The sequence below is a fragment of the Equus caballus genome, chromosome 2 (genome assembly GCF_041296265.1).
Source record: "Equus caballus isolate H_3958 breed thoroughbred chromosome 2, TB-T2T, whole genome shotgun sequence".
Lineage (NCBI taxonomy): Eukaryota > Metazoa > Chordata > Mammalia > Perissodactyla > Equidae > Equus > Equus caballus.
The window spans coordinates 42,089,063-42,116,927 of record NC_091685.1 but is presented as its reverse complement, the minus strand read 5'-3'; the positions used below and the strand labels follow the sequence as shown (position 1 = coordinate 42,116,927).

The following is a 27,865-nucleotide window of genomic DNA, read 5'->3' as shown; positions in this document are numbered from 1 at the left end:
GCGAATACATCCCCCTGAGCTCCACCCAGGCCTCACCAGGCAATTAACTGACAGGCAAACGCTGGTTTTCTAGTGGACCCGCCACCAAGCAGGCAGGGAGGGTCTGCCTGGGGGACACCTGGTCCCACACTGTGAATCAGTTTTCTCTCCCAGAGGGCTGCTCATCAGAGCCCAAACCTTGCTAGCCATGCAGTCAGCCAGCCCTGAGGCCCCTCCCCAGCCCTTCCTGATGACTAGGAGCCGCGTGAGCCTCAGGGAAGCTCAGGGCTATCCAGACCAACTAGGACAAGGCCGGCTCCACTGGCCCTCCTGGGCCCAGGGTCCTCATCGGCAAGGTGAGGGCATTGATGGGACTTGTCTCCAAGCTTCCTCCACCGCCCAAGTTCCGGGACTGTGGGGTTCAGACAGGAAGTGGAGGCCAAGCCTGGGCTTCTGGAACAGTCCAGTCACTCTTGATCTAGCTGAGAGCAGCACAGTGTGAATCACCAAAAAGCTTGAATTATGGCATAATTACAATATTTTGAATATTTTCGTTATTCAATGTGTTGCACGGCAATTTAACTGTTAATCAATTTAGTCTCTAGAAGAAGAAGTCCTATGGGTCTTGCTCTAATAAATAATTTTCATTTGGCCATGTTTTCTTTTATGCATGAAAACTGAATTGCTACGGTTCTTTAAAAGTCAGTTTTCTTTGGAGGCCTTTCCACTCTCTCCTACAAACTGCCACCCTTGGCACATCAGGTCCGAGTGTGACTGTGACCCCCAGGGTGGGATCTGGCCAGGTGAAATCCACGGTGCCGCACCCCGAGATCTTGGCTCACGCCCGCCTTCCTGGGAACCTTGACCTGGGCATCCTTCCTTATCTGCGGAGTCCTGTCCTTGTAGCAACTTGGGTTAGGCACAAAGATCAGTGAGTCCATGTAAGCCAGAAAAGCACAAGGACTGTTCCTCGTTCTCAAACAAGACATGAGCCGGGCACGTGGGGTGACTCAGGCTGAACCCCAAACCTCAGAACAACAACGCTGATGAGGCCGAGCAGGGAGAGGCTGCAGCTGTTGTAACTGGGAGCCATGGGTCACCTGATTGCGATTTAAACCCAATCAATGAGCATTTATTGAACACCTGCTGGAAGTGCTGACAAGGCACTACGCTAAGGACCATCAAGAACTTTGCTCTCGAAGGCCGTACGCACCACCTCCGTGGCGTAGATGACCGAGGAGCTGCTGTTCCTGTGCAACTGACAAGGGGAAGAAATCCCAGAGAGATTCAGGGGCTTACTTTAAGGTCGTGATGTCTATGGGGACGTGGGGACTAGCCTTCAGGCCTCCTGATTTTCAAGGTCACATCAATTCCTCTCCACATGCACAATGGCCAAGAGACAGCGTGGTTTCCTAACGTGCATTGTAAAAATATTTTCATTAAGCATATCTTTTCTTTTTTTCATATATTTATTTTTTTTATTGAGTTATTGATAGGTTACAATCTTGTGAAATTTCAATTGTACATTAATGTTTGTCATTCGTGTTGTAGGTGCACCACTTCACCCTTTGTGCCCACCCCCACCCCACCTTTCCCCTGGTATCCACTAAACTGTTCTCTTAGTCCACATTTTTAAATTCCTCATGTGAGTGGAGTCATGCAGAGATTGTCCTTCTCTAGCTGGCTTATTTCACTTAACATAATTCCCTCAAGGTCCATCCATGTTATTGCAAATGGAATGATTTTGTTCTGTTTTGCAGCTGAGTAGTATTCCATTGTATTATGTACCACATCTTCTTTATCCATTTGTCTGTTGATGGGCACTTAGGTTGCTTCCATGTCTTGGCTATTGTAAATAATGCTGCAATGAACATTGGGGTGCACAGGACTTTTGGGATTGCTGACTTCAAGCTCTTTGGATAGATACCCAGTAGTGGAATGGCTGGATCGTATGGTAGTTCTATTTTTAATTTTTTTTTTAAATTTAAATGTTTATAAATTTTAAAAGTTACAGTAAGCTAAAGTTAATTTATTATTTTTTTTTACTGAGTTATTGATAGGTTACAATCCTGTGAAATTTCAATTGTACATTAATGTTTGTCAGTCATGTTGTAGGTGCACCACTTCACCCTTTGTGCCCACCCCCCACCCCACCTTTCCCCTGGTATCCACTAAACTGTTCTTGGTCCATAGTTTTAAATTCCTCATATGAGTGGAGTCATACACAGATTATCTTTCTCTTGCTGGCTTATTTCACTTAACATAATTCTCTCAAGGTCCATCCATGTTATTGCAAATGGAATGATTTTGTTCTGTTTTGCAGCTGAGTAGTATTCCATTGTATATATGTACCACATCTTTATCCATTCGTCTGTTGATGGGCACTTAGGTTGCTTCCACGTCTTGGCTATTGTAAACAGTGCTGCAATAAACATTGGGGTGCACAGGACTTTTGGGATTGCTGACTTCAAGCTCTTTGGATAAATACCCAGTAGTGGGATGGCTGGATCGTATGGTAGTTCTATTTTTAGTTTTTTGAGGAATCTCCATACTGTTTTCCATAGTGGCTGCACCAGTTTGCATTCCCACCAGCAGTGTATGAGGGTTCCTTTTTCTCCGCAACCTCTCCAACATTTGTTGCTATTAGTTTTAGATATTTTTGTCATTCTAACGGGTGTAAGGTGATATCTTAGTGTAGTTTTGATTTGCATTTCCCTGATGATCAGCGATGATGAGCATCTTTTCATGTGCCTATTGGCCATCCGTATATCCTCTTTGGAGAAATGTCTGTTCATGTCTCCTGCCTATTTTTTGATCGGGTTGTTTGATTTTTTGTTGCTGAGTTGTGAGAGTTCTTTATATATTATGGATATTAAGCCCCTGTCAGATATATGACTTGCAAATATTTTTTCCCAGTTAGTGGGTTGTTTTTTGTTTCAATCCTGTTTTCATTTGCCTTGAAGAAGCTCTTTGATCTGATGAAGTCCCATTTGTTTTTTCTTTCTATTGTTTCCCTTCTCTGAGAAGACATGGTGTCCGAAAAGATCCCTTTAATACTGATGTCAAAGAGTGTACTGCCTACGTTTTCTTCTAGAAGCCTTATGGTTTCAGGTCTCACCTTTAGGTCTTTGATCCATTTTGAGTTTATTTTGGTGAATGGTGAAAAAGAATGGTCAATTTTCATTCTTTTACATGTGGCTTTCCAGTTTTCCCAGCACCATTTGTTGAAAAGACTTTCTTTTCTCCATTGTAGGCCCTCAGCTCCTTTGTCGAAGACAAGCTGTCCATAGATGTGTGGTTTTACTTCTGGGCTTTCAATTCTGTTCCATTGATCTGTGCACCTGTTTTTGTACCAGTACCATGCTGTTTTGATTACTGTAGCTGTGTAGTATGTTTTGAAGTCAGGGATTGTGATGCCTCCCGTTTTGTTCTTTTTTTCTCAGGATTGCTTTAGAAATTCGGGGTCTTTTGTTGCCCCATATGAATTTTAGGATTCTTTGTTCTAATTCTGTAAAGAATGTCATTGGGATTCTGATTGGGATAGCGTTGAAACTGTAGATTGCTTTAGGTAGAACGGACATTTTAACTAAGTTTATTCTTCCAATCCATGTACATGGAATGTCTTTCCATCTCCTTATGTCATCATCCAATTCTCTCAGAAAGGCCTTGTAATTTTCATTATATACGTCCTTCACTTCCTTAGTTAAATTTACCCCAAGGTATTTTATTCTTTTTGTTGCGGTTGTGAATGGTATTATGTTCTTGAGTTCTTTTTCTGTTAGTTTGTTATTAGAATATAGAAATACTACTGATTTATGCAAATTGATTTTGTACCCTGCAACTTTGCTGTAGTTGTTGATTACTTCTAATAGTTTTCCAATGGATTCTTTGGGGTTTTCTATATATAAGATCATGTCGTCTGCAAACAGCGAGAGTTTCACTTCTTCCCTCCCTATTTGGATTCCCTTTATTCCTTTTTCTTGCCTGATCTTTCTGGCCAGGACCTCCAGTACTATGTTAAATAAGAGTGGTGATAGAGGGCATCGTTGTCTAGTTCCTGTTTTCAGGGGGATGGCGTTCAGTTTTTGCCCATTGAGTATGATGTTGGCTATGGGTTTCTCATATATAGCCTTTATTATGTTGAGGTAGTTTCCTTCTACACCCATTTTGTTCAGAGTTTTTATTATAAATGGCTGTTGGATCTTGTCAAATGCTTTCTCTGCATCTATTGAGATGATCATGTGGTTTTTATTCCTCAGTTTGTTGATGTGGTGTATCACGTTGATTGATTTGCGGATATTGAACCATCCCTGTGTCCCTGGTATGAATCCCACCTGATCATGATGTATGATCCTTTTGATGAATTGCTGAATTCTGGTTGCAAAAATTTTGTTTAGAATTTTTGCATCTATGTTCATCAGTGATATTGGCCTGTAGTTCTCTTTTTTCGTGGTGTCCTTGTCAGGTTTTGGTATCAGCATGATGTTGGCCTCACAGAATGTGTTAGGAAGTGTTCCATCCTCCCTAATTTTTTGGAATAGCTTGAAAAGGATAGGTATTAAATCCTCTATGAAAGTTTGGTAGAATTCCCCAGGAAAGCCATCTGGTCCTGGGGTTTTATTCTTTGGGATGTTTTTGATTGCTGTTTCAACCTCTTTCCTTGTGATTGGTCTGTTCAAATTGTCTGCCTCTTCTTGAGTGAGTTTTGGGAGATTGTAGGAGTCCAAGAATTTATCCATTTCCTCTAGGTTATCCATTCTGTTGGCATATAGTGTTTTGTAGTATTCTCTTATAATCCGTTGTATTTCTGCAGAGTCTGTTGTTATTTCTCCTCTTTCATTTCTGATTTTGTTTATTTGAGCTTTCTCCCTTTTTTTCTTTGTAAGTCTGGCTAGTGGTTTGTCAATTTTATTATCTTCTCAAAGAACCAGCTCTTTGTTTCATTGATCCTTTCTACTGCCTTTTTCGTTTCAATAGTATTTATTTCTGCTCTGATTTTTATTATTTCTCTCCTGCTGACTTTGGTCTTTATTTATTCTTTTTTCTCTAGTTCAGTTAGGTGTAGTTTAAGATTGCTTATTTGGGATTTTTCTTGTTTGTTAAGATGTGCCTGTATTGCGATGAATTTTCCTCTTAATACAGCTTTTGCTGTATCCCATATGAGTTGGTATGACATCTTATCATTTTCATTTGTTTCCAGCTATTTTTTTATTTCTTCTTTAATTTCTTCAAGGTTCCATTGCTTGGTCAGTAGTGTGTTGTTTAGTCTCCACATCTTTGTGCCTTTCTCAGCTTTTTTCTTGTAATTAATTTCTAGCCTTATAGCATTATGATTGGAGAAGATGCTTGTTATTATTTCAATTTTTTTAAATTTGTAGAGGCTTGCCTTGATTCCCAACATATGGTCTATCCTAGAGAATGTTCCATGTGCACTTGAGAAGAATGTGTATTCAGCTCTTTCAGGGTGGAGTAATCTATATATGTCTATTAAGTCCAATTGTTTTAGTTTTTCGTTTAGCTCCACTATTCCTTGTTGATTTTCTGTCTGGATGATCTGTCCATTGATGTGAGTGGGGTGTTGAGGTCCCCTACTATTATTGTGTTGTTTTTAACATCTTCCTTTAGGTCTGTTAATAGTTGCTTTATGAATCTTGGTGCTCCTGTGCTGGGTGCATAGATATTTATAAGCATTATTTCTTCTTGATGAAGTGTCCCTTTGATCATTATATATTGTCCCTCTGTGTCTCTCTTTACCTGTCTTATTTTGAAATCCACTTGGTCTGATATAAGAATTGCAACGCCTGCCTTTTTTTGCTTGCTATTAGCTTGAAGTATTGTCCTCCACCCCTTCACTCTGAGCCTGTGTTTGTCCTTGGGGCTGAGGTGTGTTTCCTGGAGGCAACAAATTGTTGGATCTTGTTCTTTAATCCATTTTGCCACTCTGTGTCTTTTTATTGGAGAGTTCAATCCGTTTGTGTTGAGAGTGATTATTGATGCATGTGGACTTAATGCTGTCAGTCTCTCACTCATTATCTTGTTTTCCTGCATTTCTTTTCCTGTTTGCTTTAGGCTACCCATTTAATACTGCAATTTCTTATGCTGGGTTTCTCAGATTTTTCCTTATTTACGTTTTGTGGCTCTGTTCTGTTTTTCAGTTTAGTGGCTACCCTGAAGTTTGTATTTAGACTCTCGTGTATAGTATAGGCTATTCTCTGGTGGTCTCTTACTTACTTGGCCTAGACTGAGTTAGACCCTTTGTTCTTCTCCTCCTAAATAATTATTTTCATTTCTTATTCCAACTCGTGTTATGAATTTGTAGTTAGAGTGCTAAGATCGTCCTTGTTTTGGTAGTTTCCTTACTTTACCCTAATGCTATAGTTGAATATTTGCTATCCTGTTCTGGTTCTATCCATCGGTCTCCCTAGTCTGTGGTTTGTGACCCCTTTCTCCCTTTTTTCTTTTTTCTGGTATGAGAGCCTTCTTGAGGATTTCTTGTAGTGGAGGGCTTTTAGTTACAAATTCCCTTAACTTTTGTTTGTCTGGAAAAGATTTAATTTCTCCCTCATATCTGAAGGAAATTCTCGCTGGATAGAGTATTCTTGGCTGAAGATTTTTATCTTTTAAAGCTTTGAATATGTCACTCCATTCTCTCCTAGCTTGTAAGGTTTCTGTAGAGAAATCCGCTGAAAGTCTGATAGGAGCTCCTTTGTAGGTTATTCTCTTCTGTCTTGCTTCCCTGAGTATTCTTTCTTTGTCTTTCATTTTTGCCAGTTGTACTACTATGTGCCTTGCAGTAGGTCTTTTTACATTGACAAATCTAGGAGATCTGAAAACTTCCTCTACACACATTTCTCCATCAATCCCTAGATTTGGGAAGTTCTCTTCTATAATTTCATTAAGCACACTGTCTGCTCCATTTTCCTTTTCCATGTTCTTGGGAATTCCTATGATCCTTAAGTTCTTTCTCCTCATTGAATCCACTATCTCTCGGAGATTTTCCTCGTTTTTTTTTAAATTCTTGGTTCTCTTTCTTCCTCTGTCTGGAGCCATTCAGCCTGTCTATCTTCAATTATGTTAATTTTCTCTTCTATGGTGTCTACACGGGCATTCAGGGGATCCGTATTCTGTTTTATCTGGTCCATTGTGTTTTTCATCTCTAGTAATTCTGTTTGATTCTTCTTTATAATTTCAATCTCTTTTGTGAAGTAACTCCAGAACTCATTGGCTTGTTTCTCTATCTTTCTCTCTACCTCATTGAGTTTTTTGATTATAGCTGCTCTGAACTCATTTTCACTTAGTTTACCTAATTCCAAGTCCTCAGGACTTAATTCTATGTTTTTATTGTTTTCCTTCTGGTCTGGGGCTTTTACAAATTGCTGGATGGTAGAGGAGCGGTTTTTTCGCACGGTGGTCGAATTTGGTTGCAGTTACAGCCTGCCACCACTAGATGGGGGCTGAGAACCACACATTCTGAGCTCTCCACCTTCGGGCAAGATGGCAGCACCCAGTGGCTTTGCCGTGAGGGAGGGGCTGCTTTTCTCTTGCACCAATCTGGATTCGGATCAGTTCTGTTCTCTGGTCTCACGAGGCCCTGGGTTTATGGGGTCCCCGCGCGGAAGCTTTCCCCTGTCAGCGGGTTTCCATTGTACCAGCTGCGGGAGTCCTGGATGATCCCCCAGTCGCGCGGCCCCTCCCCCACTCCTTCCCAACCCGCGCCGCAGCGATCGCAGACTCTGGCGGGGGAGCGATGTTCTCTCCTACCGTTCCAGCGCCTCCAAGGCCAGAAGCAAGGTCTCTGTCCTCCGCCTTCTTGGTATTGTAGGTCTCTAACGTGTTGGCATTAGATTTATTATCTGAAATTCAGTTTTTCCAATCCTTTGTTGTATTTTGGAGGGGAGAGAGTCCCGGGTCAGCTCACCCCACAATTTTGCTCCGCCAGTCATCTCTTTTCTTATTGAAAATGTACAGTTTGATGTTTGACACATGTATATATCCATAATATTATCACAATCAAGATAACGAACATTTGCATCATTCCAAAAGTTTCTCCCAGGCCACCACTAATCAGTTTTCTGTCACTATAGATGAGTTTGCACTATAGATTAGTTTGAAATAATACAGTATGTACTTTTTTTGGTATGGCTTCTTTCACTCAGCAGAATTACTTTGGGATCCTTGCATATTGTAGCAAGTGTCCATAGTTCGTATCTTTTTATTGCTGACTGGTTTTCTACTGTATGGATACACCTCAATTTGTTTATCCTTTCACCTAGAGATGTACTTTTGCATTGTTTCCAGTTTTTGGCTGTTACAAATAAAGCTGCTAGGAACATTTGTGTAAAAGCCTTTGTATGGACATAAGCTTTAATTTCTTTGGGTAAATAGCTAGGAGTGGAACGTTGGATCACATGGTAGATGTATGTTTAACTTTTTGAGAGACTGGCAAACTGGTTTTGAAAGTGGCTGTACAATTTTACCTTCCTAACAGCAGAGTACAAGAGTTCCAGTTTCTCCACGTCCTTATCAATATTTGATGTAGTCAGCCTTTTACGTTTTAGGCATTCTAATGGGCGTATAGTGGCATCTCACTGTCATTTTAATTTAATAATTTCCCTAATTACCAGTAATATTGAGCATCTTTTCATGCGTTTATTTACCATCATATGTCTTCTTTGGTGAAGTATCTATTCAAATCTTTTGCCCATTTTTTAAACGAATTGTTTGTTTTCTTATTATTGAGTTTTGAGAGTTCTTTATACATAATACATTTATACATCTAGATATAAATCTTTCTCAGATACGTGATTTGCAAACATTTTGTGCCACTCTTTTTATTCTCGTAACAGTGTCTTACAAATAGCAGAAGTTCCTAATTTTGTCAAAGCCCAACATGTCAATATTTTCTTTTATGGATTGTGTTTTGGTGTTGTTTTTGTGATACCCAAGCTCACAAATATTTATCCCTTATATTCTATTCTAGAAATTTTACAGTTCAAGGTTTTAATTTATGCCTATGATCCATTTTGAGTTAATTTTTATATATTGAGTCAATTTTATATATGTAAATATATATTTATAATCTATCTCTTATTGAGTGAGCTTTGGTACTTTGTGTCTTTCAAGGAGTTTTTCCATTTCATCCATGTTATCAAATTTATTGGAATAAAATTGTTCATAATATCCCTTTATTATCCTGTCCCCTTGCTGTGTTCGATTGGGTAGAAGCAAGTCAGCCTTGTCCAGGCCCAGACCATCCTTCCACTCACACCAACCACAAAGGCACCACAGCACCTTCTCTTTTACTCCAGAGAGCAGCCAATGTGTTTGGATGACCCTGGCCTCACTTGGCCAACACTGATGGGTGGCTCCTTCATTGTTTTGCTCTTGAACCACTGACTAGGCCCAGCACTATGAGACCTGGGCTTCCCTTCAAGGCAGGCCCAGCTGCGGATCATGGGAATGTCCTCCATTTGGGGTATGTGATCCAGGAGGGAAGAATTCTGCGGAAGAATCGCAGCGGACTCCTGGAATTTCTGACTGAAAGATGCAGGCTAAATGAGCCGCATGACCTGCTGGGGCCACATCTCAACCTCCTGAAGACTCGGTCTCTGCCACAGGGCACCGCACAGACCTAGATAAAGAGAACCAGGCCTGGTGGAGACTCTGGGACGAGCATGCTGGCGGACTCCACTATCATGTATGTTTTAATAGCATAACCCCTGACACCTGTAAAATGCTTCATAACTTACCAAGCAGTTTCACCTGGTCTATCCGAGGCACGTATTATCAGCCTCAATTTAGAGATGCAGAAACTGAAGCTAAAAGAGATCAAGTAACTTACTTGCCTAAGGACCAGAATAGGGGAAAAAGTTGGGACCAAAAGAAAGATCTTGTGGTGGTTTTAAACTATTTCTGCAAATTCTTTGGCACAACTCTGTTCAAAAGCTGCATCTAATTCCCCTCACCCTCACTGTGGGCTGAAGTCAGTGACTAGCTTCTAGCGAACAGAATGTGGCAGAACTGATGCTATTTCTGTGACTTCCAAAGCTGGAAGTTTGTGTGCGTAAGATTCTGTCTGTTTCTCTCCCAAGAATCCAGCCACCAAGGTACAAGGAAGCCCAGGGCAGGCGTTGGTTTCAGCTGACCTCCAGCATCGACCATTAGAAATGTGTGGGAACAAGGCCTTAGCTAATTTTGGTCCCTGCCTTTGAGTGTTCCAGCTGAAATCCTAGAGGACATGAGTTCCCGCTGAGCCCTGTCTGAATTCCTCTGAAACCACGAGAGACAATGACTGTTATTGTTTTAAGCCACTACGTTTTGAGGTAATTTGTTACACAGCAATAGATTAACTAATGATTAATGTACAAAGTGATAAGTGCTCCAGCGGAAAAAGGTACAGAGTGTTTGAGGAGCCCAGAGGAGAGAGGGCCTCCCCTGGACAGACAAGCGAGCTTATAAAGGTGCATTTAAGTGGAGTGTTGAAGGCTGGGTAGGGTTTTGATAGTTTGGGTGCAGGGAGCATGAAAGCACCCAGGAAGAAAGGCTCAGAAGTCTGAAAGTGCTGGGGCAGGGGGAGGGGGCAGGAAAGCCATGCCACACCAAGGGTCCGGGCCTTATAATTGTGGGTGACAGAGAGCCATCCCAGGATTTTGGCAGGGAGGTGACAAGGTCAGGACAGACTGTAGGTGTTGAAAAGTGATATAGCGCTTTTTCTGTTTCCAAGGCAGATATCAATTGGCCCAACCCAGGGAGGGTATTTTCTTGAAAAATTGTTTTTCTAAACAATCCCAAGAACCCATCTCTTACCCAGCTGCCCCTGGGAGCTGTGAACACTGACCAGGATTAGCTGGGCAACCCACAGCCAGAGAGCGAGAGAGGAAGCCTCCCCAGGAAGGCAATGGAATCCAGAGCGTTGGCTTCTTGTTCCTTCAATTCTCTGACCAACACAGTGTTAGGGATTCGGGCCCCCACAGCAATTGCTGAACTTGAAAAAAGTGCACCCCAAATCATAGCAGTTTTGGTGCTAATGTCGAATCAGAGAATCGGGCCTTGCCAGTCAACACTCACCCTCCCGCCTGTCCTCCTAGGCTAGCCCTCCCAGGGGTTAGTGTGGGAAGCTAACCACTTCTCAATGAAATCAGGGACTAAACTTTCCAAAGTCTCCCAGATGCCTCTAGGGGCACAAAATCCTCAGAGCTGTCACTTCCCTTGAGACCTGGGGTGGGGAGTGCCCTTTCTCAGAGAAGGAGGGCTTGAGTGTGGTGCCCGGGCCACACGCAGAGCCGCTGAAAGGTAGTTTCCTTGGTAGGCAGAGACCGCAGGTGAGGCCCGACATCTGTGATTTCTTCTTTCTTCTCTGGAATCTCCACTCTGTTTCTTTTGGCAAAAATTCGGTTTATCTCCACAAATGTTTGACCCTTGGTCTCAGGAATAACCACACAGATGTAAACAGCAGTGAGGAGAAGATTCCAGGAAAGATGACGAAACTGTAGGCACCAATGACCTCCTAGGTGGAGACCAGAAATGGGGGAATGGAGCAAGAAAGAAATGACAGTGTCAATTCTGGGTGAGGCCTGCGCGAGTCATAAAGGAGTCTGTTGGTGGCCAGTTTTACTCCGTTCCCAGAGGAGTGAAACAGGTAGCAAACTGGGTCCTGCCGTCCTGTGTAAATGGACTCCTTAGCCTTTAGAAATAGGGACGTTACGTCCTCTGGCCTTTGAGGGGTGGAGAAGGCAGAGTCACCATGCACGTCTCCAGCAACAGAGGAAGGAGGCGGTACCAGGGGCTCTGCTCTCTTGCCCTGGCTCAGCTCACTTTCTCTTGCCTTTGAACTTGGCAGACCCGAGCCCCTAGTAACTTGAGTGAGGGAGCTCCCTGCAGAAGTGGGAAACTGGCGTGTTCCCAGTTTGGCTGAAGTGGCGCATGTGTGTTTTATGGACCTTGAAAGTGTCCAAGAGCAGCCCCCTTGTCAATGAGCAGATGTTCTTAGTAGAGGGAACCACTGCTTATTTCCTGGGGCCCCTCCTGCCTCGGGGGTGGGCAGTGTGGAGCTTCGAGTGGGAGCAAGGGCCACCTACCTGAGCCCCACACTGGGCATCCCCGCTCACCTAAGGGAAGGGAGTCCGAAGGCCACGACGGAGATGGAGAGCTCTGTCCACCAGGAAGGCGGCCCTGGGGAGGACCACAGGAAGACCTCGGTCCTCACCATGGAGCGGACGGGACCTCGAGGGCAGACCGCACGGGACGCGTGGAGCAGAGAGGGGCTCAGAGAGCCTGCAGGGCTAGCGGTCCCCACGGGCCCAGCCCTACACCCAGGCCCCTCGGCGCACAGTCCGTTCCAGATGGCGGAGGGCACAAGCTCACAGCTCTCAGCCAGCGCGCCCTGCTTCCTCCTCTCTCTGGGCGCTCCTCCTAGGCACACCTACTGCTGCACCCGGGCCGGGAGGGGACAGCCTCCCTCTGAGGGTCTCAGGGTCACATAGAGTCCACTCTCCCCAGGTGTCGCTGTCATTGTGAAAATCTCAGACAGTGAAGGGGTGCAGAGCTCACCGCACGCTTGCGCCTGGCAGGTGCTGCCCGCGGCAGGTCTGGGGGACGTTGGGCGCCTTGCCTCCGGCTTGGGATCTGCCTCAACCTTTTTCCTAGGAGACTTGTCTAAAGTGTTTAGAGCCATTTTTTTTCCTTCCTAATCACGATTCTTCATGAATTTTTTTTTTTTTTAAAGATTGGCACCTGAGCTAACAACTGTTGCCAATCTTTTTTTTTTTTCCTGCTTTTTCTTCCCAAATCCCCAGTACGTAGTTGTACATTTATGTTATGGGTCCTTCTAGTTGTGGCATGTGGGACGCCGCCTCAATGTGGCCTGATGAGCGGTGCCATGTCCACCCCCAGGATCTGAACCAGTGAAGCCCTGGGCCCTCGAAGCGGAGCGTGCAAACTTAAGCACTCGGCCATGGGGCTGGCCCCCCTCCTGAAATTTTAACACCACAGATATACTGGATATCTGTTCATGTACTATATGTCTATCTATGGCTTTATACATGAAAAGAATAAGATTCTGTCCCTTCCCTTAACCAATTTCTGACCCTGGGGGGTGACATGGCCGCGTGGAAAATGCACAGCCCCAGTGGATGGAGATGGAGAGGAATTCAAGGCCCCGGAATGAGCTGCCCTTGGGACATCAAATGTGAAACTCCTACAGTCCAGTGAGGATGGGGCCCCTTCCTCAGCGCTCTGTGCCCCTAAGTGGGCACTGGAGGGAAGTGACCTCTGCTGCCTGCGGGTCCTGCTTCCCTCCTGCCCTCCAGGGGACAGCGGAGCAGTCCCTTAGGACCTGCTCACCTGTCAGATCAGTCCACCATCTGATCCCGAAACTGCCATCTGATTCCCCACGATCTTCAAGCAGGAGCCCACCACCCAGAGAAGCACAGCCGCTTGCTCCAGGGGACACTCAGGCAATAAGGAGCGGTGCGGCCCAGAGCCCACGTGTCCTGACACAAACGCCAGCACTGAGGCCCTCCTGCCTCAACGTTCAAGGAGCACTGGCAAGGCTCCCTGCTGAAAATCCCCCTTAAATGTCCTTAAACACTACTGTGTCTGTCCCGTTCATGGCTGTGTCCCCGGGGCCTGGCCCAGCATAGACTAAGCAGGCATTCCATCAGTGTGTGTTGAACGGATCGACACCTTTGTTTTGGTTTATGGACAGTTCTTTCAAAACCATTCCCCAGGGGCTGGCCCGGTGGCACAGTGGTTAAGTGCGCACGTTCCACTTGGGCAGCCCGGGGTTCGTCGGTTCGCATCCTGGGTGCAGACATGGCACCGCTTGGCAAAAAGCCATGCTGTGGTAGGCATCCCACATATAAAATAGAGGAAGATGGGCACGGATGTTAGCTCAGGGCCGGTCTTCCTCAGCGAAAAGAGGAGGATTGGCAGCAGTTAGCTCAGGGCTAATCTTCTTCTTCTTCAAAAAAACCATTCCCCACAGAATGTTCTAGTCTTAGGCGTCAGAGGTGCCTTTCCCCAGGCAGTGAGAGGGGGCTCCATTCCCACACAGGGGAGGGCAGCCTCGGGTCTGGAGGCTCCTGAGAGGTGAAGGCCCGAAGCTGCCAGTGTGTGGACCTGGGCGTAAGGCAACAAAGGACCATGACTGGAGGTGAGCGGGCCACGGGTGGGCTGGGGGCCTGGAGGCTAGAGCAAGTGTGTAGAGGGTCTGGACATGAACTGAAGAGCCCCCAGTGGGGTCTGTCTGGCATGGGCTCCCTCTTTGCAGAGGCTCATCTCCATCTTGGGTGACGGACCTGAGGCTGGGCGCCTCTGGGAGCCGCAGGGGACTGGTGGGGCCCCGGCCTGGCTGTGGCACTGGTTGCCACTTAGAAAATGTTTGTTGAATGAATGGATATCAGCTGGAGTGGACTTCAGGAAAAAAGTAAACTGAGCTGAGCTTTCAACTATGGGTGGAGTTTGTATAGGAAGAGAGGAGAACGTGGAGAGAGCATCATGAGCATCACGAATCAAGGACATCCATTGCCTCCGCAAATATCTACTGAGCACCTGCCATGTGCTGGGCCCAGGATGGCTGGTGGGGGTGTGCAGGGACTCACCGGGCCCAGTGGAAGTCTGCAGTGTAGGCGAAGACACAGCTGACACCGAGGTAAGACAGCTCAGAGACCCTGCTCGGTGCGGAGGGGTGCGGAGGGGCGGGGCTGTCTGTGCCTGAGGGCCTGGGACCTCCAAGAACTTGAGGCCAAGTGCCTCACATGCGTATGAGTCCACCTGTGGGGCCCACCTTCCTGCCACGGGAAGGAGCCACACCTGGACTTCTGAGCACCTGCGTAGGCCTCAGGCATCTGTGGGCGGGAGGGAGGAAGAGGAGTACAAGGACTGATGTCTAGCATTCTGATTTCCAGATGGCTTCCACACGCCTCACGTAATTGAGAGAAGTGTCACAGGAGGAACACCTCCGGCTTTAGGCTCTGCCTTCACAAATACTAACCCGCTTAATCTTCATGACAGCCCTGTGAGTGAGGGTATTATTGTTTCGATCCTGCAAATGTGGAATGAGAGCACAGAGAGCCTGAACACAGACCACGAGGGCACGGTCCCTCAGGGATCAAGCAGTGGCCCAAGTCAGACGATCAGCAGGGGACGGAGCTGGCACCCGGACTCTACACTACCTGACAAAATCCTTCTAGAAGCCACCGGACCAGGAGAGCTGGCAGACCACGATCTCTGCTCCCATAGCCAGGACAACGGCTGGCACAAAACCAGGGAACAGACTTCAACCAAACTAAATGGGGACCCCAAACTGACTACGCAGGTCACTATGTCACTACAATTAGGAAGAATGCTGCAAAGCAGGAGTGGGTCCAAAGCTGGCGGTGGAGATGGGCTGGGAAAGGCTCCTTCAGTGAGGTTGTCGGCTGCGAGGTGAAAGATGAGCTGGGAGAAGGACGGCCTCCCGGAATGGAAGGGAGGGACGTGGATGACGTGGGGACACGGAGCTGGCGGAGGCTTCTGAGCAGAGGAGTGACAAGCTCTGATTCGTGTTCAACGGAGACAGTGGTGGGCGGCAGGGCAGAAGCAGCAGGCAGGTGGGGTCCCTCTCAATACTTGAAACAAAAGAGGAGATGGCTGAGGCTGAGGGACCGTCCTGGACGTGGTGCCAGTGGGCAGCTGCCAGCCACGTCTTCGGGCAGAGCCGATGGGACTGGCGTTGGTTGGAGGGAGGCAGCGAGAGAAAGAGTTGCCAGGGACACCCCAAGTTTTCCTGAATGTAACCAGCAGTTATCTTTGTAGATAATGCCCAGTTTTATTTACTTCTTTTCTCTTGCCTAAAGTCCCTAAATGTTACTAAGAACTAAGATTAGTTTTAAAATAAGAAAATAAGGTCTTAAAAAGGAAACTTTAATTAAAGCAGAAAAGGCGTGTAATTAGCGTTTTCCTCGCCAGCTTCATCCGTCACTCTCTGCCTCGCCTGTCCCTCCACAGGCCTCGTGCCTTGCTGTTCCCTGAACACAACCAGCTTCGTCCACCTGAAGGTCTTTGCACTCGCCCGTAGTTAAGGAGCAAGTCGTTACAGAGAGGGCAGCTTGGAAAAGAAGGCAAACGGCGGACATTGTCTCTGAATTACAGAATAACCTCTTCACACGTTCTCACCCTCGTGTACAATTGCACAGTTTCCAGCTGTGTAGTTTTAATTGACAAGGGTTTCTGTCCGCTGGCACAGTTACTGCAAGGATATACAAAATGCTGGTTGTTTTCAGGATATTCCATATTATGGCCATCCTATGTATTCTCAAAACTTTCGTAGAAGATGGATAATAAATACATGCTGAGAAAACTACAAATTAAAATGATGTCTTTCTTGCTTGGGCGCCTATTGTGCTTCCATCCGACCCTGATGCTCTTCCCAATTACTCCACAGCCTCTCCTAACACTTTCTTGTCCCGTTTCATCCTGATCTGCTCCCCAAGATATTTTTAATATTAGAGACTGACATACGTCCTGGCATTAGGATTTCAAGATGAAAGCTGTGCCCCATTTTATAACCTGAGGGGTTCTTTTGCCAACACGTTTATGAACCAGACTGAGCTCATTTGCTAGAACATCACGTTCCTTCCTCATGTTCTCCATCCTAACCTTCTAAGTTGCCATGTGTGTTGCTATTTTCCTCTCTCTCTCATCACAGGCAATTACATTTAATTATTACCTACCCCAACATTATTTATTCTGCCAACCACGCCGACCTCTGTTTTCTTCTGCTTCTTGAATGGAATGAAAGCCCCACAGGCCATTGCCCATTCACTGGCTTCTGCCTGGGCTGTCTGCCACTCCCAACATCACTTGTTAAACATCCCTGAGTCCTTGAAGGCCGGGTGCCACCTCTTCCTGACACTTTCCTTGAGCCCCAACTAGATTCCCCATCCAACCTCCGACGTTTCCTGAAGTGACCCCCCCACACACCTTTTTTCAGATCTCTGCCCTTCTCTCCACATCATTGATAGATACAGTTACAGCAAAAAAATCCCATTCCCAGAAAGCAGTGCCACCAGTGGTCACAGCTGAGTGGGTCCAAGGTAGGCTCCTGACCCAAGCTGTCAGCTACCTGACCTGCATTGGGAACCAGAAGTTGGTCCCAGGAAACCGCCAGCCCGTCTGTCCAGCTGGTCTCTTGTAGAGAGGCTAAAGGACTGCTGGCGGCAGACATTTTCTCTTGGGGACTGGAGAGCAAAGGAAAAGGTTCTGTAGCAAGAGAACAGCAAGGTGGGCCTGTGGGCAGAAGCGGAGCTGGGAGACAGAGCCTCCTGGGTTCCCTCACGACGTTCCATGCCTGCGTCCAGGCTGTTCCTGACGCCCGTCTGCATCCCCGGCCTTCCGCTGGTTGAGCTGTTTCTGTAAATTAAGTCCAGTTTTGCTTAAGCTATTTCCATAGGTACCTCGCTCCTTATAAACAAAAGCATCCTGGCTACCAGAGGGTGACTGCCCGGCTGCCCCGTGTTCAGGACCCTGGCCTCTCCCGCCCACAGAACAGCTGATTCATGTCCACCAGCTTTCCACTCTCGTTCCTCTTGGATGCAGAACTCAGCGTTGCACACTTTGAACTTTGATATAATATGAACAATACAGCACTAATACGAATACTGTTCATCATAGTTCACTGAACGTTTATTGGGTTCAATTATGATTTAGTTATGATTTGATTAATGGCTTTCTGGTGGACTGGAAGTTCTGAGAGGACCTTGCATGGACGCCTCAGAAGCCCCCACTGCAGGGCTGATGTCCCACCTGTTGCCGGGCACTCGGGCAGCACCCTTACGGCCCTGCACACCGTGTTGAAAGCTGCTGGCCGCCTATGAGCACCATGACAGAGATGAGCTGCCACAGAGAGGCTGAAATGTGAAGAAGTCGAGCTGGACAGGCAGCCCTTGGCCTTCTTGGCCTGGTCCTCCATGTCATTTCTTCCATCTCATCCTCCACATCAGCCCAGCCTCTCATTTCCTCAGCTGTGGGGAGCAGAGCAGCCCCATCTCGTCACTGACACTGGCCTACCCAAGGCTTAGGGAAGCAGGGGCTAACTCCCCAAGAACTTGGCCCACCTCTGGCCACAGCCTAACTGTTTTCCCAGCGTGAGTGCTCATTTGACCCCAGCTAGGTCCCCAACACGGTGATGCTGTCCCCAATCACAACCACAGCCCCAACCTGGCCAAGCTCTCAGCTCTCAATACAGATCAACCAGGATGCCAGCTCTGACCTTGACCATGTTACCCCTTGGACCACACCCCAGGGTTGCCCTGGACTCGCTAGCGCCTGTGGTCCCTCTATCCTATCTCGTTGGTGCCTCATCTTGGAGCGCATCTCCCCGTCTTGTCACCGGGCACTAGGGAGGACATCTTGGCAGGGCTGGGAGGTGGCAGGAAAGTGAACAGGGTGAGAGGGTCTTGACAGAGCAGCCTGTGTCTTCAGCACTCGTCGAGCTGATTCTTCATCTCTTTTCTGAATCTGGATACACTGTGGCTCTCAGGGAGGAAGTGCAGAGAGAGGGACCGAAGCAGCGCGGAGACCCCTGTCACTGTCAAGAGCCCGGGTCTGGAAGGGAGCAGCAGCAAGAACTTGAGACTGACAGGCCAGGGATCCCTGGGGGCTCTGGGCGCCCTCCAGCTGAGCTTGCTCTCCTCTTACAATGTCACTCACCCTCAGCATTCTAGCCCTCCGTGAGAGCCAAGGACAGCAGGGACCTAGTCCTTGCCAAGATGTGGCTGCCCGGTGTCCCCCACAAGGGGTTCCACATTTGAAAGTAGAGAAAACAATTATAATTTTTAAAAGATATGTTAATTCATTTTGCAGGAAGAGCGTGGCTTTGCTTAGGAACAGTATGTGATTTAAAAGTGTGAGCCCTAGGGGCCGGCGGCGTGGCCAAGTAGTTAAGTTCTCGTGCTTCGCTTCTGCCATCTGGGGTTTTGATGGTTCGGATCCAGGGTGTGGACATGGCACCGCTCATCAGGCAATGCTGAGGTGGTGTCCCACACAGCACAACCAGATGACCTACAACCAGAATATGTACCTATGCAGAGGGCAAGAAGAAGAAAAGAAGATTGGCAACAGATGTTAGCTCAGGTGCCAATCTTCAAAAAAAAAAAAAAGCGTGAGCCCTAGAGAAAGTGAAGCCATGTCTTGTTCGTAATTTTATGGCTGGAAATGGCATAATATCTACCTCACTAGAGGCTGGGGTTGGAGAGGGGGGTGGTCCCAGCACTGTGGCTGTGTGAGCTCCTTCTGGAAGGTTTGGGTTAAGGCACGGTGCTGAGATTCAGCTAACCCTCCTAGCTATAATGGGAACTGGATGAGTTATTTAGCCAAATTCTCAGTTTCTCATCAGTAAAATAAAGATGATGATATGAAGATGACAATGATGATGATAAAGTGCCACGCACAGAGTGGCGAGGGTTGAAAGCGACAGCACACACCAGGCATCCGGACAAGGGGGCTCTTGGCAACAGCAGGCCAGCATGGCTTCTGTCAGGATCCCCTTCGCCGATCGTGTCTAACGTTTAACCTCACGGGGCAGTTTGGGAATCGTTAACTCTAATGACCTTTCCTTGAGTACCTGCTGGGTTCTGAGCTCTTCACCCTACTGAGGGGAATCCCTAAGACATAAATCCACCCATTAAAGGAATTTGTGTGGAATTGGATAATTTGAAAATGTTTATTAAAAAAACAAAAACAGGGGCTGGCCCGGTGGCACAGTGGTTAAGTGCGCACGTTCTGCTTCATCGGCCAGGGGTTCACAGTTCAGATCCCGGGTGCGGACATGGCACCGCTTGGCAGCCATGCTGTGGTAGGCGTCCTACATATAAAGTAGAGGAAGATGGGCATGGATGTTAGCTCAGGGCCAGTCTTCCTCAGCAAAAAGAGGAGGATTGGCAGCAGTTAGCTCAGGGATAATCTTCCTCCAAAAAGAACCCCCAAAACACCCCACTGTGTTCTTGTAGGCCTTTAATGCCGACCTGCATTCAAGCCACCCTTCCCCGTCCCTTCTCTGGCCCACTCCCCTAGATGACAATTTCCCCTTTCTCCTCTCTCCTAAACCTCCACCCTCCCCAACCCTGCCACGCTCCCCCTCCCTCAGGCAATGGCCTTGCCTCTTATTTCACTGAGAAAGTGGAAACAACCAGAAGAAAACATCTAACAGTGCCACGTCCACTTACATCACAGTAACCATGGCTGTGTGCCCACCTGCTCCTGCACGGACTTCCTTCCCTACTGGACCATTCCTATACCAGTCAAGCCAGGATACTGTTATTTTTCCCAGCTAAAAAACTACTTCTTCATGGGGCCAGCCCCGTGGCATGTTAAGTGTGCACATTCCGCTTCGGTGCCCTAGGGTTCGCCAGTTCAGATCCCAGGTGCGGACACGGCACCACTTGGCAAGCCATGTTGTGGTAGGCATCCCACATATAAAGTAGAGGAAGATGGGCACGGATGTTAGGTCAGGGCAGTCTTCCTCAGCAAAAAGAGGAGGATTGGTGGCAGATGTTAGCTCAGGGCTAATCTTCCTCAAAAGAAAAAAATACCTCTTTTCCCCACCCTACTGCCCCTTCCGGCTTCCACCCAACTTCTGTCCTCCCCTTTATAGCAAAACTCACAAGAGGTGTGTATGCCTCTTGTCTCCACGTCTTCTCCTTCCGTTCCCAAGCACAATTTGTCCCCATCACTCACCAAAACTCCCCTCATCAAGCTCACGCACGTCCACCAAGCTGCTCATTGCCCGACTCAAAGGTCACCTCTCGGCCTCCTCTGATTTGATCCGCCAGGAACATGGGCACAGCTGAGTGAACAACTGGCCCTTCGTGGCCCCCACGCACCCTCTTCTGCTTTGACCTCGGCATGCTGTGGGTCCCTGTATAACAGCTAGATCTTAAGTAAACATGAGGGAAGCCATCTTAGGGAAAAGAAGCAGTACTGTAACTATGCCCCGCCTCACTAGTCTCTGTGAAGACATTCTAGCCTGCACGTAGCCTAGATGATTAAGCACCTCTCGCTTTTACAAAATACATGATCTTCTAGTTCTGTGACTCTTGCTTACGCATATCCCCAGCTGTGATAAGACAACTTTGTTCTCTGAGTTCTTCAGGAACATGATGACGTCCAGAAAGGAGAATTCTGTGTTGGTACCCATCATGAGTGACAGAAGAAAGAAATAATATGGCGCCTTGAAGTTCGTCACACCAGATAATCAACATCCCTGACCCCCTCCTCCCCTGCCCATTTTCCTGTAGAACTGTCTCAAGGTTCTGCATGGTTGTAAGATGGTTTCAGGACACTAGTCCGCCACCTTCCGATGACGCTAGCTAATTGGATAAATTTTCCTTTCTCAACCACCAGCTTGTTTGCAATGATTGACACCAGATTGCGGTGAGCAGAATGAGCCCCTTTTTGCTCGGTTACACCTGTAGGATTGCCCAGGATGGCCTGCAGGCTGGAGATCTGCGCTAGGAAGATTCCCACAACGACAGAAACCTTGGTCATTGCTCCCAGAGTGCCCCTAAGGTTCTAGGGAGCCGACTGTCCCACTTACACGGGAAGGGCACTGTAGGAGACGCCTGGTTCCAGCAGAACAGAAATCAAGGGAGGAGAGAAGCAGCCCCAGCCTCCTGTGAGCAGGGGGCCTGAGATTTAATTCAGCCGCACTCATCATCCCCGAGCTTCTCCACGGTGTCAGCCGCCACCGACATGCAGCTTGCACAGCCCCTCTGCCCTGCCGCGGGGATGGAAATGGGCCATGTGGACTGTTGAGTAAGGAAACCCGCGCAGAATCCTCAGACCCATGATGAGGACGTCCTCTCCCTCCTATTTCCAGAGTTGGGGCCGCTCGTCACAGACAAGGAGTGTGCCCTTAGGTATTGGGACTTCAAGACAACTCTTTTGCTTTGACTTATTTTCTGATTTTACTAAAGCACAGTTTACTTGTAGCACTTTTTTAAAAAGATAGGAGAACCTCCTCCAGTTAAGAAACCTCACTCCCTGGCTGACCGAGGCCCCAGATTCTGTATTCATTTGCTTGAAGCCCCTCATTCTCAGTGTAAACCGTACATCCTCCTCGGAAGATACCTTGTAAAACTTTATCAGTTATTTATACTTTAAGATAAAAGTGTACTTTTAAAAGATCTTTCCCTGATAGAATTTTTGCTTTTTTTTTGCTTGACAAGCAGCGCCATGTCTGCACCTGGGATCCCAACCAGCGAACCCTGGGCAGCCAAAGTGGAACGTGCGTCCTCAACTGCTGTGCCACCGGGCCAGCTCCCATGATAGAATATTTTATTAAACGAGGGGAAGGGGAGAGAGAGCATGAGGTTTGCAAGGGCCTGGGAACAAAGATAAGAGGATGCCTCAAGAGAGAAAAGGGCCAGGCAGAGCCAGGAAGGCCCTCGTCCTCTGCTCCAACCTCGGCCAGTGGTGCGGGCCATGTCACCTCAGGCCCTTCAGACCCGAGCATGTGCTTGGGCCTTCGGCTGTCACAGACTCCCAGCACCACCGAGAAAAGGTGATCAGCTCAAAAGGCTTGGTCATTTCGCTGACCCCCATCAGGACAGCTGGGACGGTGGTAAAGACACTGTTGATCAGCAGGGCCCCCCTTCTGCAAGGACAGCAGAGCCCAGAGGGCAGGGGGCTGAGGCAACAGCTCTCCCGACACCAACTCCTGTTCTCCCAGCCAGCCACTACAGCAGTGCCAGGGATGTGCCTGAGAAAGGCTGAGGGCTGGGTACAGCGGGAAGGTAGGGACCACTGGGCAGAAGTCCCAGGAAGGAAGGTTTGGGGCCAGTGGGGCTGGGTTGGGGTTGGGAGCATGCTAACAACTGGAGCCGACTGAAAACAGTAGGGAAGGAAAAAGGAATGGGCTGCCTCTGCAGGTAGGGAGCTTCCTGTCACTGGTGGTATTCAAGCAGAGACTAGACTAGAGGAGGTTGTTGGGAATGTTGAACAAGGGATCCCCAAAACATGTGGGATACGGAGTTGGACTAGATGATCTCTAAGATCCCTTCCAAGGCTGGGAACCACGAGTCTGTGATGGAGAGGGAGGGGCTGTCAGAAAAACAGAATCTGCTGGATGCCCCCAGCCTACCCCCAGGATCCATCCTGACCTTCCAGACCGGGCTGTATGCCCCAGGCTGACTTGCATCAGTGGCTCCCTTGCCCCTCCCTCCCCAACCTTTGGCTTGGGTTTTGCTGAAGGAGAAACAACAGTGGATCAGGAATGAAGAGAGCGCCCCAGCTGAGGGTGGTTGCTGGCTGCACCGCACTTAATGTCCCCACTGTGCCCACCTGGAGGACCATCAGGACCCTGACTGACACACGTGCGCTGAGCCAGTCAGCCAAGGAGGTGGAGTTCTGATGCCAGGACTGGGGGCTGAGGGGTCTCTAAACCCAGAAACCCAGAGACACCTCCTGAGGGGTGGCCATAGGGGTTCTATGAAAATCCCCTGCTTGGCAACACTGTGGACTCCCCAAATATGCAGACTGGCTTTCTCAGGCTGCTGCTCTCTCCCTGGGGCAGCTGTACCCCTGAGAGCTGCCGACAGAGCCCGGACTCAGAGCTGAGGACCAGCCAGCCCTGAGGCCCAAAGGGAACAAACCGCCCACACATGCCTGCCCTCCTCCAGCTCTTCCTGGCGAGCAGAGGCCTCGGCTTAGCTCAGGGCTGTCCCGACCCCGCCAGGACGAGGCCGCTCGGCCACACCTGCAGGTCTCAGGGTCCTCACCCGAAAAGTGAGGTCAGTGACGGGACCATCTCTGAGGTCCCAACTTCTGTTACTCTGGGGTTAGGTGAGGAAGTGGAGGCCAAGCCTAGGCTTCTAGAACAGTCCAGTCACTCTTGATCTAGCTGAGAGCAGCACACTCTGAATTACAAAAAAGCCTGGCTTATGGCATAATTATAACATATGGAATGTTCTCTTCATTCGAGTATACAATGTATGGCAAATTCACTGTTAATCAAGTATTTAAAAAAACAGGTCCTATGGGTTTTGCTGTAATAAATAATTTTCATTTGGCCACATTTTCTTTTATGCATGAAAACTGAATTGCTACGGTTCTTTAAAAGTCAGTTTTCTTTGGAGGCCTTTCCACTCCCTCCTACAAACTGCCACCCTTGGCACATCGGGTCCGAGTGTGACTGTGACCCCCAGGGTGGGATCTGGCCAGGTGGAGTCCACGGTGCCGCACCCCGAGATCTCGGCTCACGCCCTCCTTCCTGGGAACCTTGACCTGGGCATCCTTCCTTATCTGTGGAGTCCTGTCCTTGTAGCAACTTGGGTTAGGCACAAAGATCAGTGAGTCCATGTAAGCCAGAAAAGCACAAGGACTGTTCCTCGTTCTCAAACAAGACATGAGCCGGGCACGTGGGGTGACTCAGGCTGAACCCCAAACCTCAGAACAACAACGCTGATGAGGCCGAGCAGGGAGAGGCTGCAGCTGTTACCACAGATCACCTGATGGCGAATTAAACCCAATCAACAAGTTTATTGAACACCTGCTGGAAGTGCTGACAAGGCACTACGCTAAGGACCATCAAGAACTTTGCTCTCGAAGGCCGTACGCACCACCTCCGTGGCGTAGATGACCGAGGAGCTGCTGTTCCTGTGCAAATGACAAGGGGAAGAAATCCCAGAGAGATTCAGAGACTTTCTTTAAGGTCGTGATGTCTATGGGGACGTGGGGACTAGCCTTCAGGCCTCCTGATTTTCAAGGTCACACCAACTCCCCGCCACATGCACCATGGCCAAGAGGCAGTGTGGTTTACTAAGGTGCATTTTAACTGGGAACAGCTCACCTCCTCTTTACCTAATGCCTCCATCAGCCAGCAGGCCAACTGTCAGCGACCCCAACGCGCGGCCCAGAGGAAACACGGATACGGTGCAAGAAAACAGGAGCACCACAACCTTCTCGTCCCTGAATGTTCCATGTCGCTTGAAGTAGATTTTGTTACAAAATGACTTCAAGGCCTGGAAAACATTGCCCCATCCGTAGCCAAGGATATTGGGCAACTCATGAGAGCTGCTGAGGTAATGCTCTCCGTTGCCTCTTGTCATTGTACTGAAGGATGTTTCTGCCAATACCCTTGGACACAATTGATTCTCTGCTGTCACCTGAGAATAAAAAAGCCTATTGTATGATGGGGTGAGATGGGGAACCCGACTGGACAAAAAGTTGCTAAAAATTCACTGTTAAAAAATTCACTTTGCAGAGCCTTACTCTGCAAGAGGCCACATAAGAAATACTGTGTGACTTTGGGCAAGTTATATTACCTCTATAAGCCTTAGTTTCCTCCTCGGTTACAGAAATAATATATATCTAGCAGAGAAGTTGTGAGCATTCAATGTGCTATAGTCATGGTACATTGCTTGACAGAGAAAAGATGTTCCATCAATGTTAATAATTATGAGCGTAGTAATATACGCCATGAGCAACGAGTGCAGTACCTCCTATAAAGCAGATGCTGAACGGAGTGTAGCTATAAACAAATGACATTGATTTCAAAAGTGCAGCGGAACTCATGTACCCAAATGAGCGGGAGTAGTCACTGGGTCCCGTCCTTGCCCTTTCAGGGACTTCTCTCTGCAATTGTCTTCTGTCTGTCTTGCATCATTGGTCCTTCCTTCTTTGTGGCATCCTTCTGGTCAGTGTACAAACACGACTTCTGCCCTATAAAAGCCTAACACGACCCCTTTATCTCCCTTCACTAAGCCGCATTTCTTGAGCAGCAGAACTCCTTCCCACCCACCCATTCTCCTTTGAACCCACTCTAATCAAGCTTTCGCCTCCAGTTCTCACCTCAGCTGCCCTTGTCAAGGTCACTCACACCCGCCATGAGGTCAAAACCAGCGGTCAGTTCTCAGTCCTCCTCTTGGCTCATCAGCAGGGCCTGCCCTCCCTCCTGACTCATGTCCTTTACTAGGCCTCGGAGACTCTCTGCCCTCAGGTCTCCCCCACCTGACAAGAGCCCTGTCTCTTTTTTCTTTGCTTCCCCTGACCCCAATCCCAATCCCTGAATGCCCCAGGGTTTAGTCCTTGACTTCATTCTCTTCCCATCTGCAAGTGACCTTCCCAGGGGAAGGGCAGTGGAACTCAGGCCCAAAGCGACTGGGAAGGGAATCCAGGGCCCTCTCACATCCCCCTCCCGTGTCCCAATGTGCCTGGAAAGGATGACACTCTGGAGAGAAACAACCCTAGTCATCCCCTGGTCTCTAGCAGTGGGTGTCCATGAGAGTACTAGACAGTGGCTTTCAGAAGGAAGATGGTGGCCTCCAAAAGTAAGATGGCAGCTGCCTCCCATCCACCTGAGCCTGCCTTGTGCAGCGTGTTGACCACAGCCATGTTGTAGCCATACTGGAAGTCTGAGCCAAAGGCTGCGCTTGGTGTTGCCAGCACCAGAATGGGATGCAGCTGCTGCAGGAGATGAGGTCTGTGGTCAGGGACTCTGGGGGGTTGGTCCTCAGGACCTCCAGAAGTGGGGCCAAGGCTGGAGTGGGGAGTAGGGGACCCCAGGCCGTGCCCAGGGAAGGTAGAAGCAGCGGCCGGATGGGGAAGGCGATCCAACTAGGAGGCCTGGACGGCATCACTTCCCATTCCCCAAACGCATTCATTCTCTCCTCGAAGACATACACGTCGGAGCATCTGTGTGTCTGGCCCAGAGCCTGGCCCGGGGAGGAGTGGGCAGAGCTTTCGGAAGAAGGTCCAGCATTGTGCCGCTCTCATGAAGCTTACATTCTAGCAAGGGGGAGGCCAAAAAAGAAAGACAAACAAATACAAGAATTCCAAACGAGGATAATGCTATGAGGACAGTAAAGCAGAGCAATGGGATGGAAGCCAGTAGCGGGGTGAGGGGCTGTGTTCAGTAGGGGGAACAGAGAAGGACTCTCTGAGGAAGTGCCTGTGGGCTGAGACCTGAATGGAAGAAGTGGAGCAGCCTCTGAGCATCTGGAGCAGAGTATTCCAGACAGAGAGCAACACACACAGGCCCCGGAAGACCCACACCGCTTGTCCTTCACTCCAGGACAGGCCCTCGGGGACACCAAGGTGATCTCGTTTCCATGGCAACCACAGCACCCAGGGCAACCGGCCAAGGGCTGAAGTCTGCAGAGGGGGCGGCAGAATTGGGGTCCAGGGCTCCAAGAAATTAGCTTGTCTAGAGCCACAGCCCCTGGGCCATCCCCCTTCTGCTTGCCCGTTAACCGCACCCCTGACCGCAGCCCCCCTTCCCCATCAGCTGCCTTGACTGTCCACAGCCCTCAGCCCTGCACACCAGGGAACCAGCCTGGCAGAGAAAAGCAGGATCCGGGCACCTTCCGTGGCTGAGCAAACAGGATGCGGGTGGCGGGCAGAGGGAGGGTGGCGTCCTCAGTGTCATCCAATCTCCCTCACTTCGCCGGAGCTGGACTCAACCTCCCCTCTCGTGTCTGAGCTGTGATGTTTGGGGATGCTGCCTTCCCCCCACTGCTGGCCCAGGGCTGGCGGCCCCCCAGGAAAGGCAGGGGCCGTGCCGTCTTCTCCTTGCTAGAAGCATTTCAGGAGCCTCCCCCTCCCTCCACAGGGCTCCTCTACTGATGGGAAAGGGACAGTGACGGTGACAGTTTCCTCGACTTGGCACGTACCCCCTCTCTGGGTGGGGGAGTCCCTGGCCCTTTTTTCTCCATGCTCGTTCAGGTGAGAAGCAGATGTGCTCTGCCTCCCAAGTGAAACGTAACGTCCTGCTTTGTGCTGACCGCTCGCAGGACCAGCCGCATCTCGGGGGGCCTGCGTGGCTTTCTTACCCTTTTGGCTTCTGGACCCTGTCGACTTTCCCCAGGAGCACATTTTCCTTAGATGCGTTGATAAGAGTCACACACAGCAT

General features: G+C 48.6%; 1 protein-coding gene across 1 annotated transcript; it reads right to left on the bottom strand.

Annotated features, from left to right (window-relative positions):
• Window positions 1-1,150: 1,150 nt before the first annotated feature.
• On the bottom strand, window positions 1,151-27,668 carry LOC102148761 (solute carrier family 2, facilitated glucose transporter member 7). Its single transcript, XM_023635849.2, is given in 13 exon segments — window positions 1,151-1,237; window positions 11,256-11,443; window positions 11,446-11,485; window positions 11,759-11,853; window positions 12,113-12,154; window positions 12,157-12,260; window positions 17,807-17,888; window positions 18,488-18,564; window positions 21,311-21,578; window positions 22,464-22,612; window positions 24,817-24,977; window positions 26,323-26,421; window positions 27,627-27,668. Coding segments are annotated over 13 exon segments (1,434 nt in total).
• Window positions 27,669-27,865: the final 197 nt, after the last annotated feature.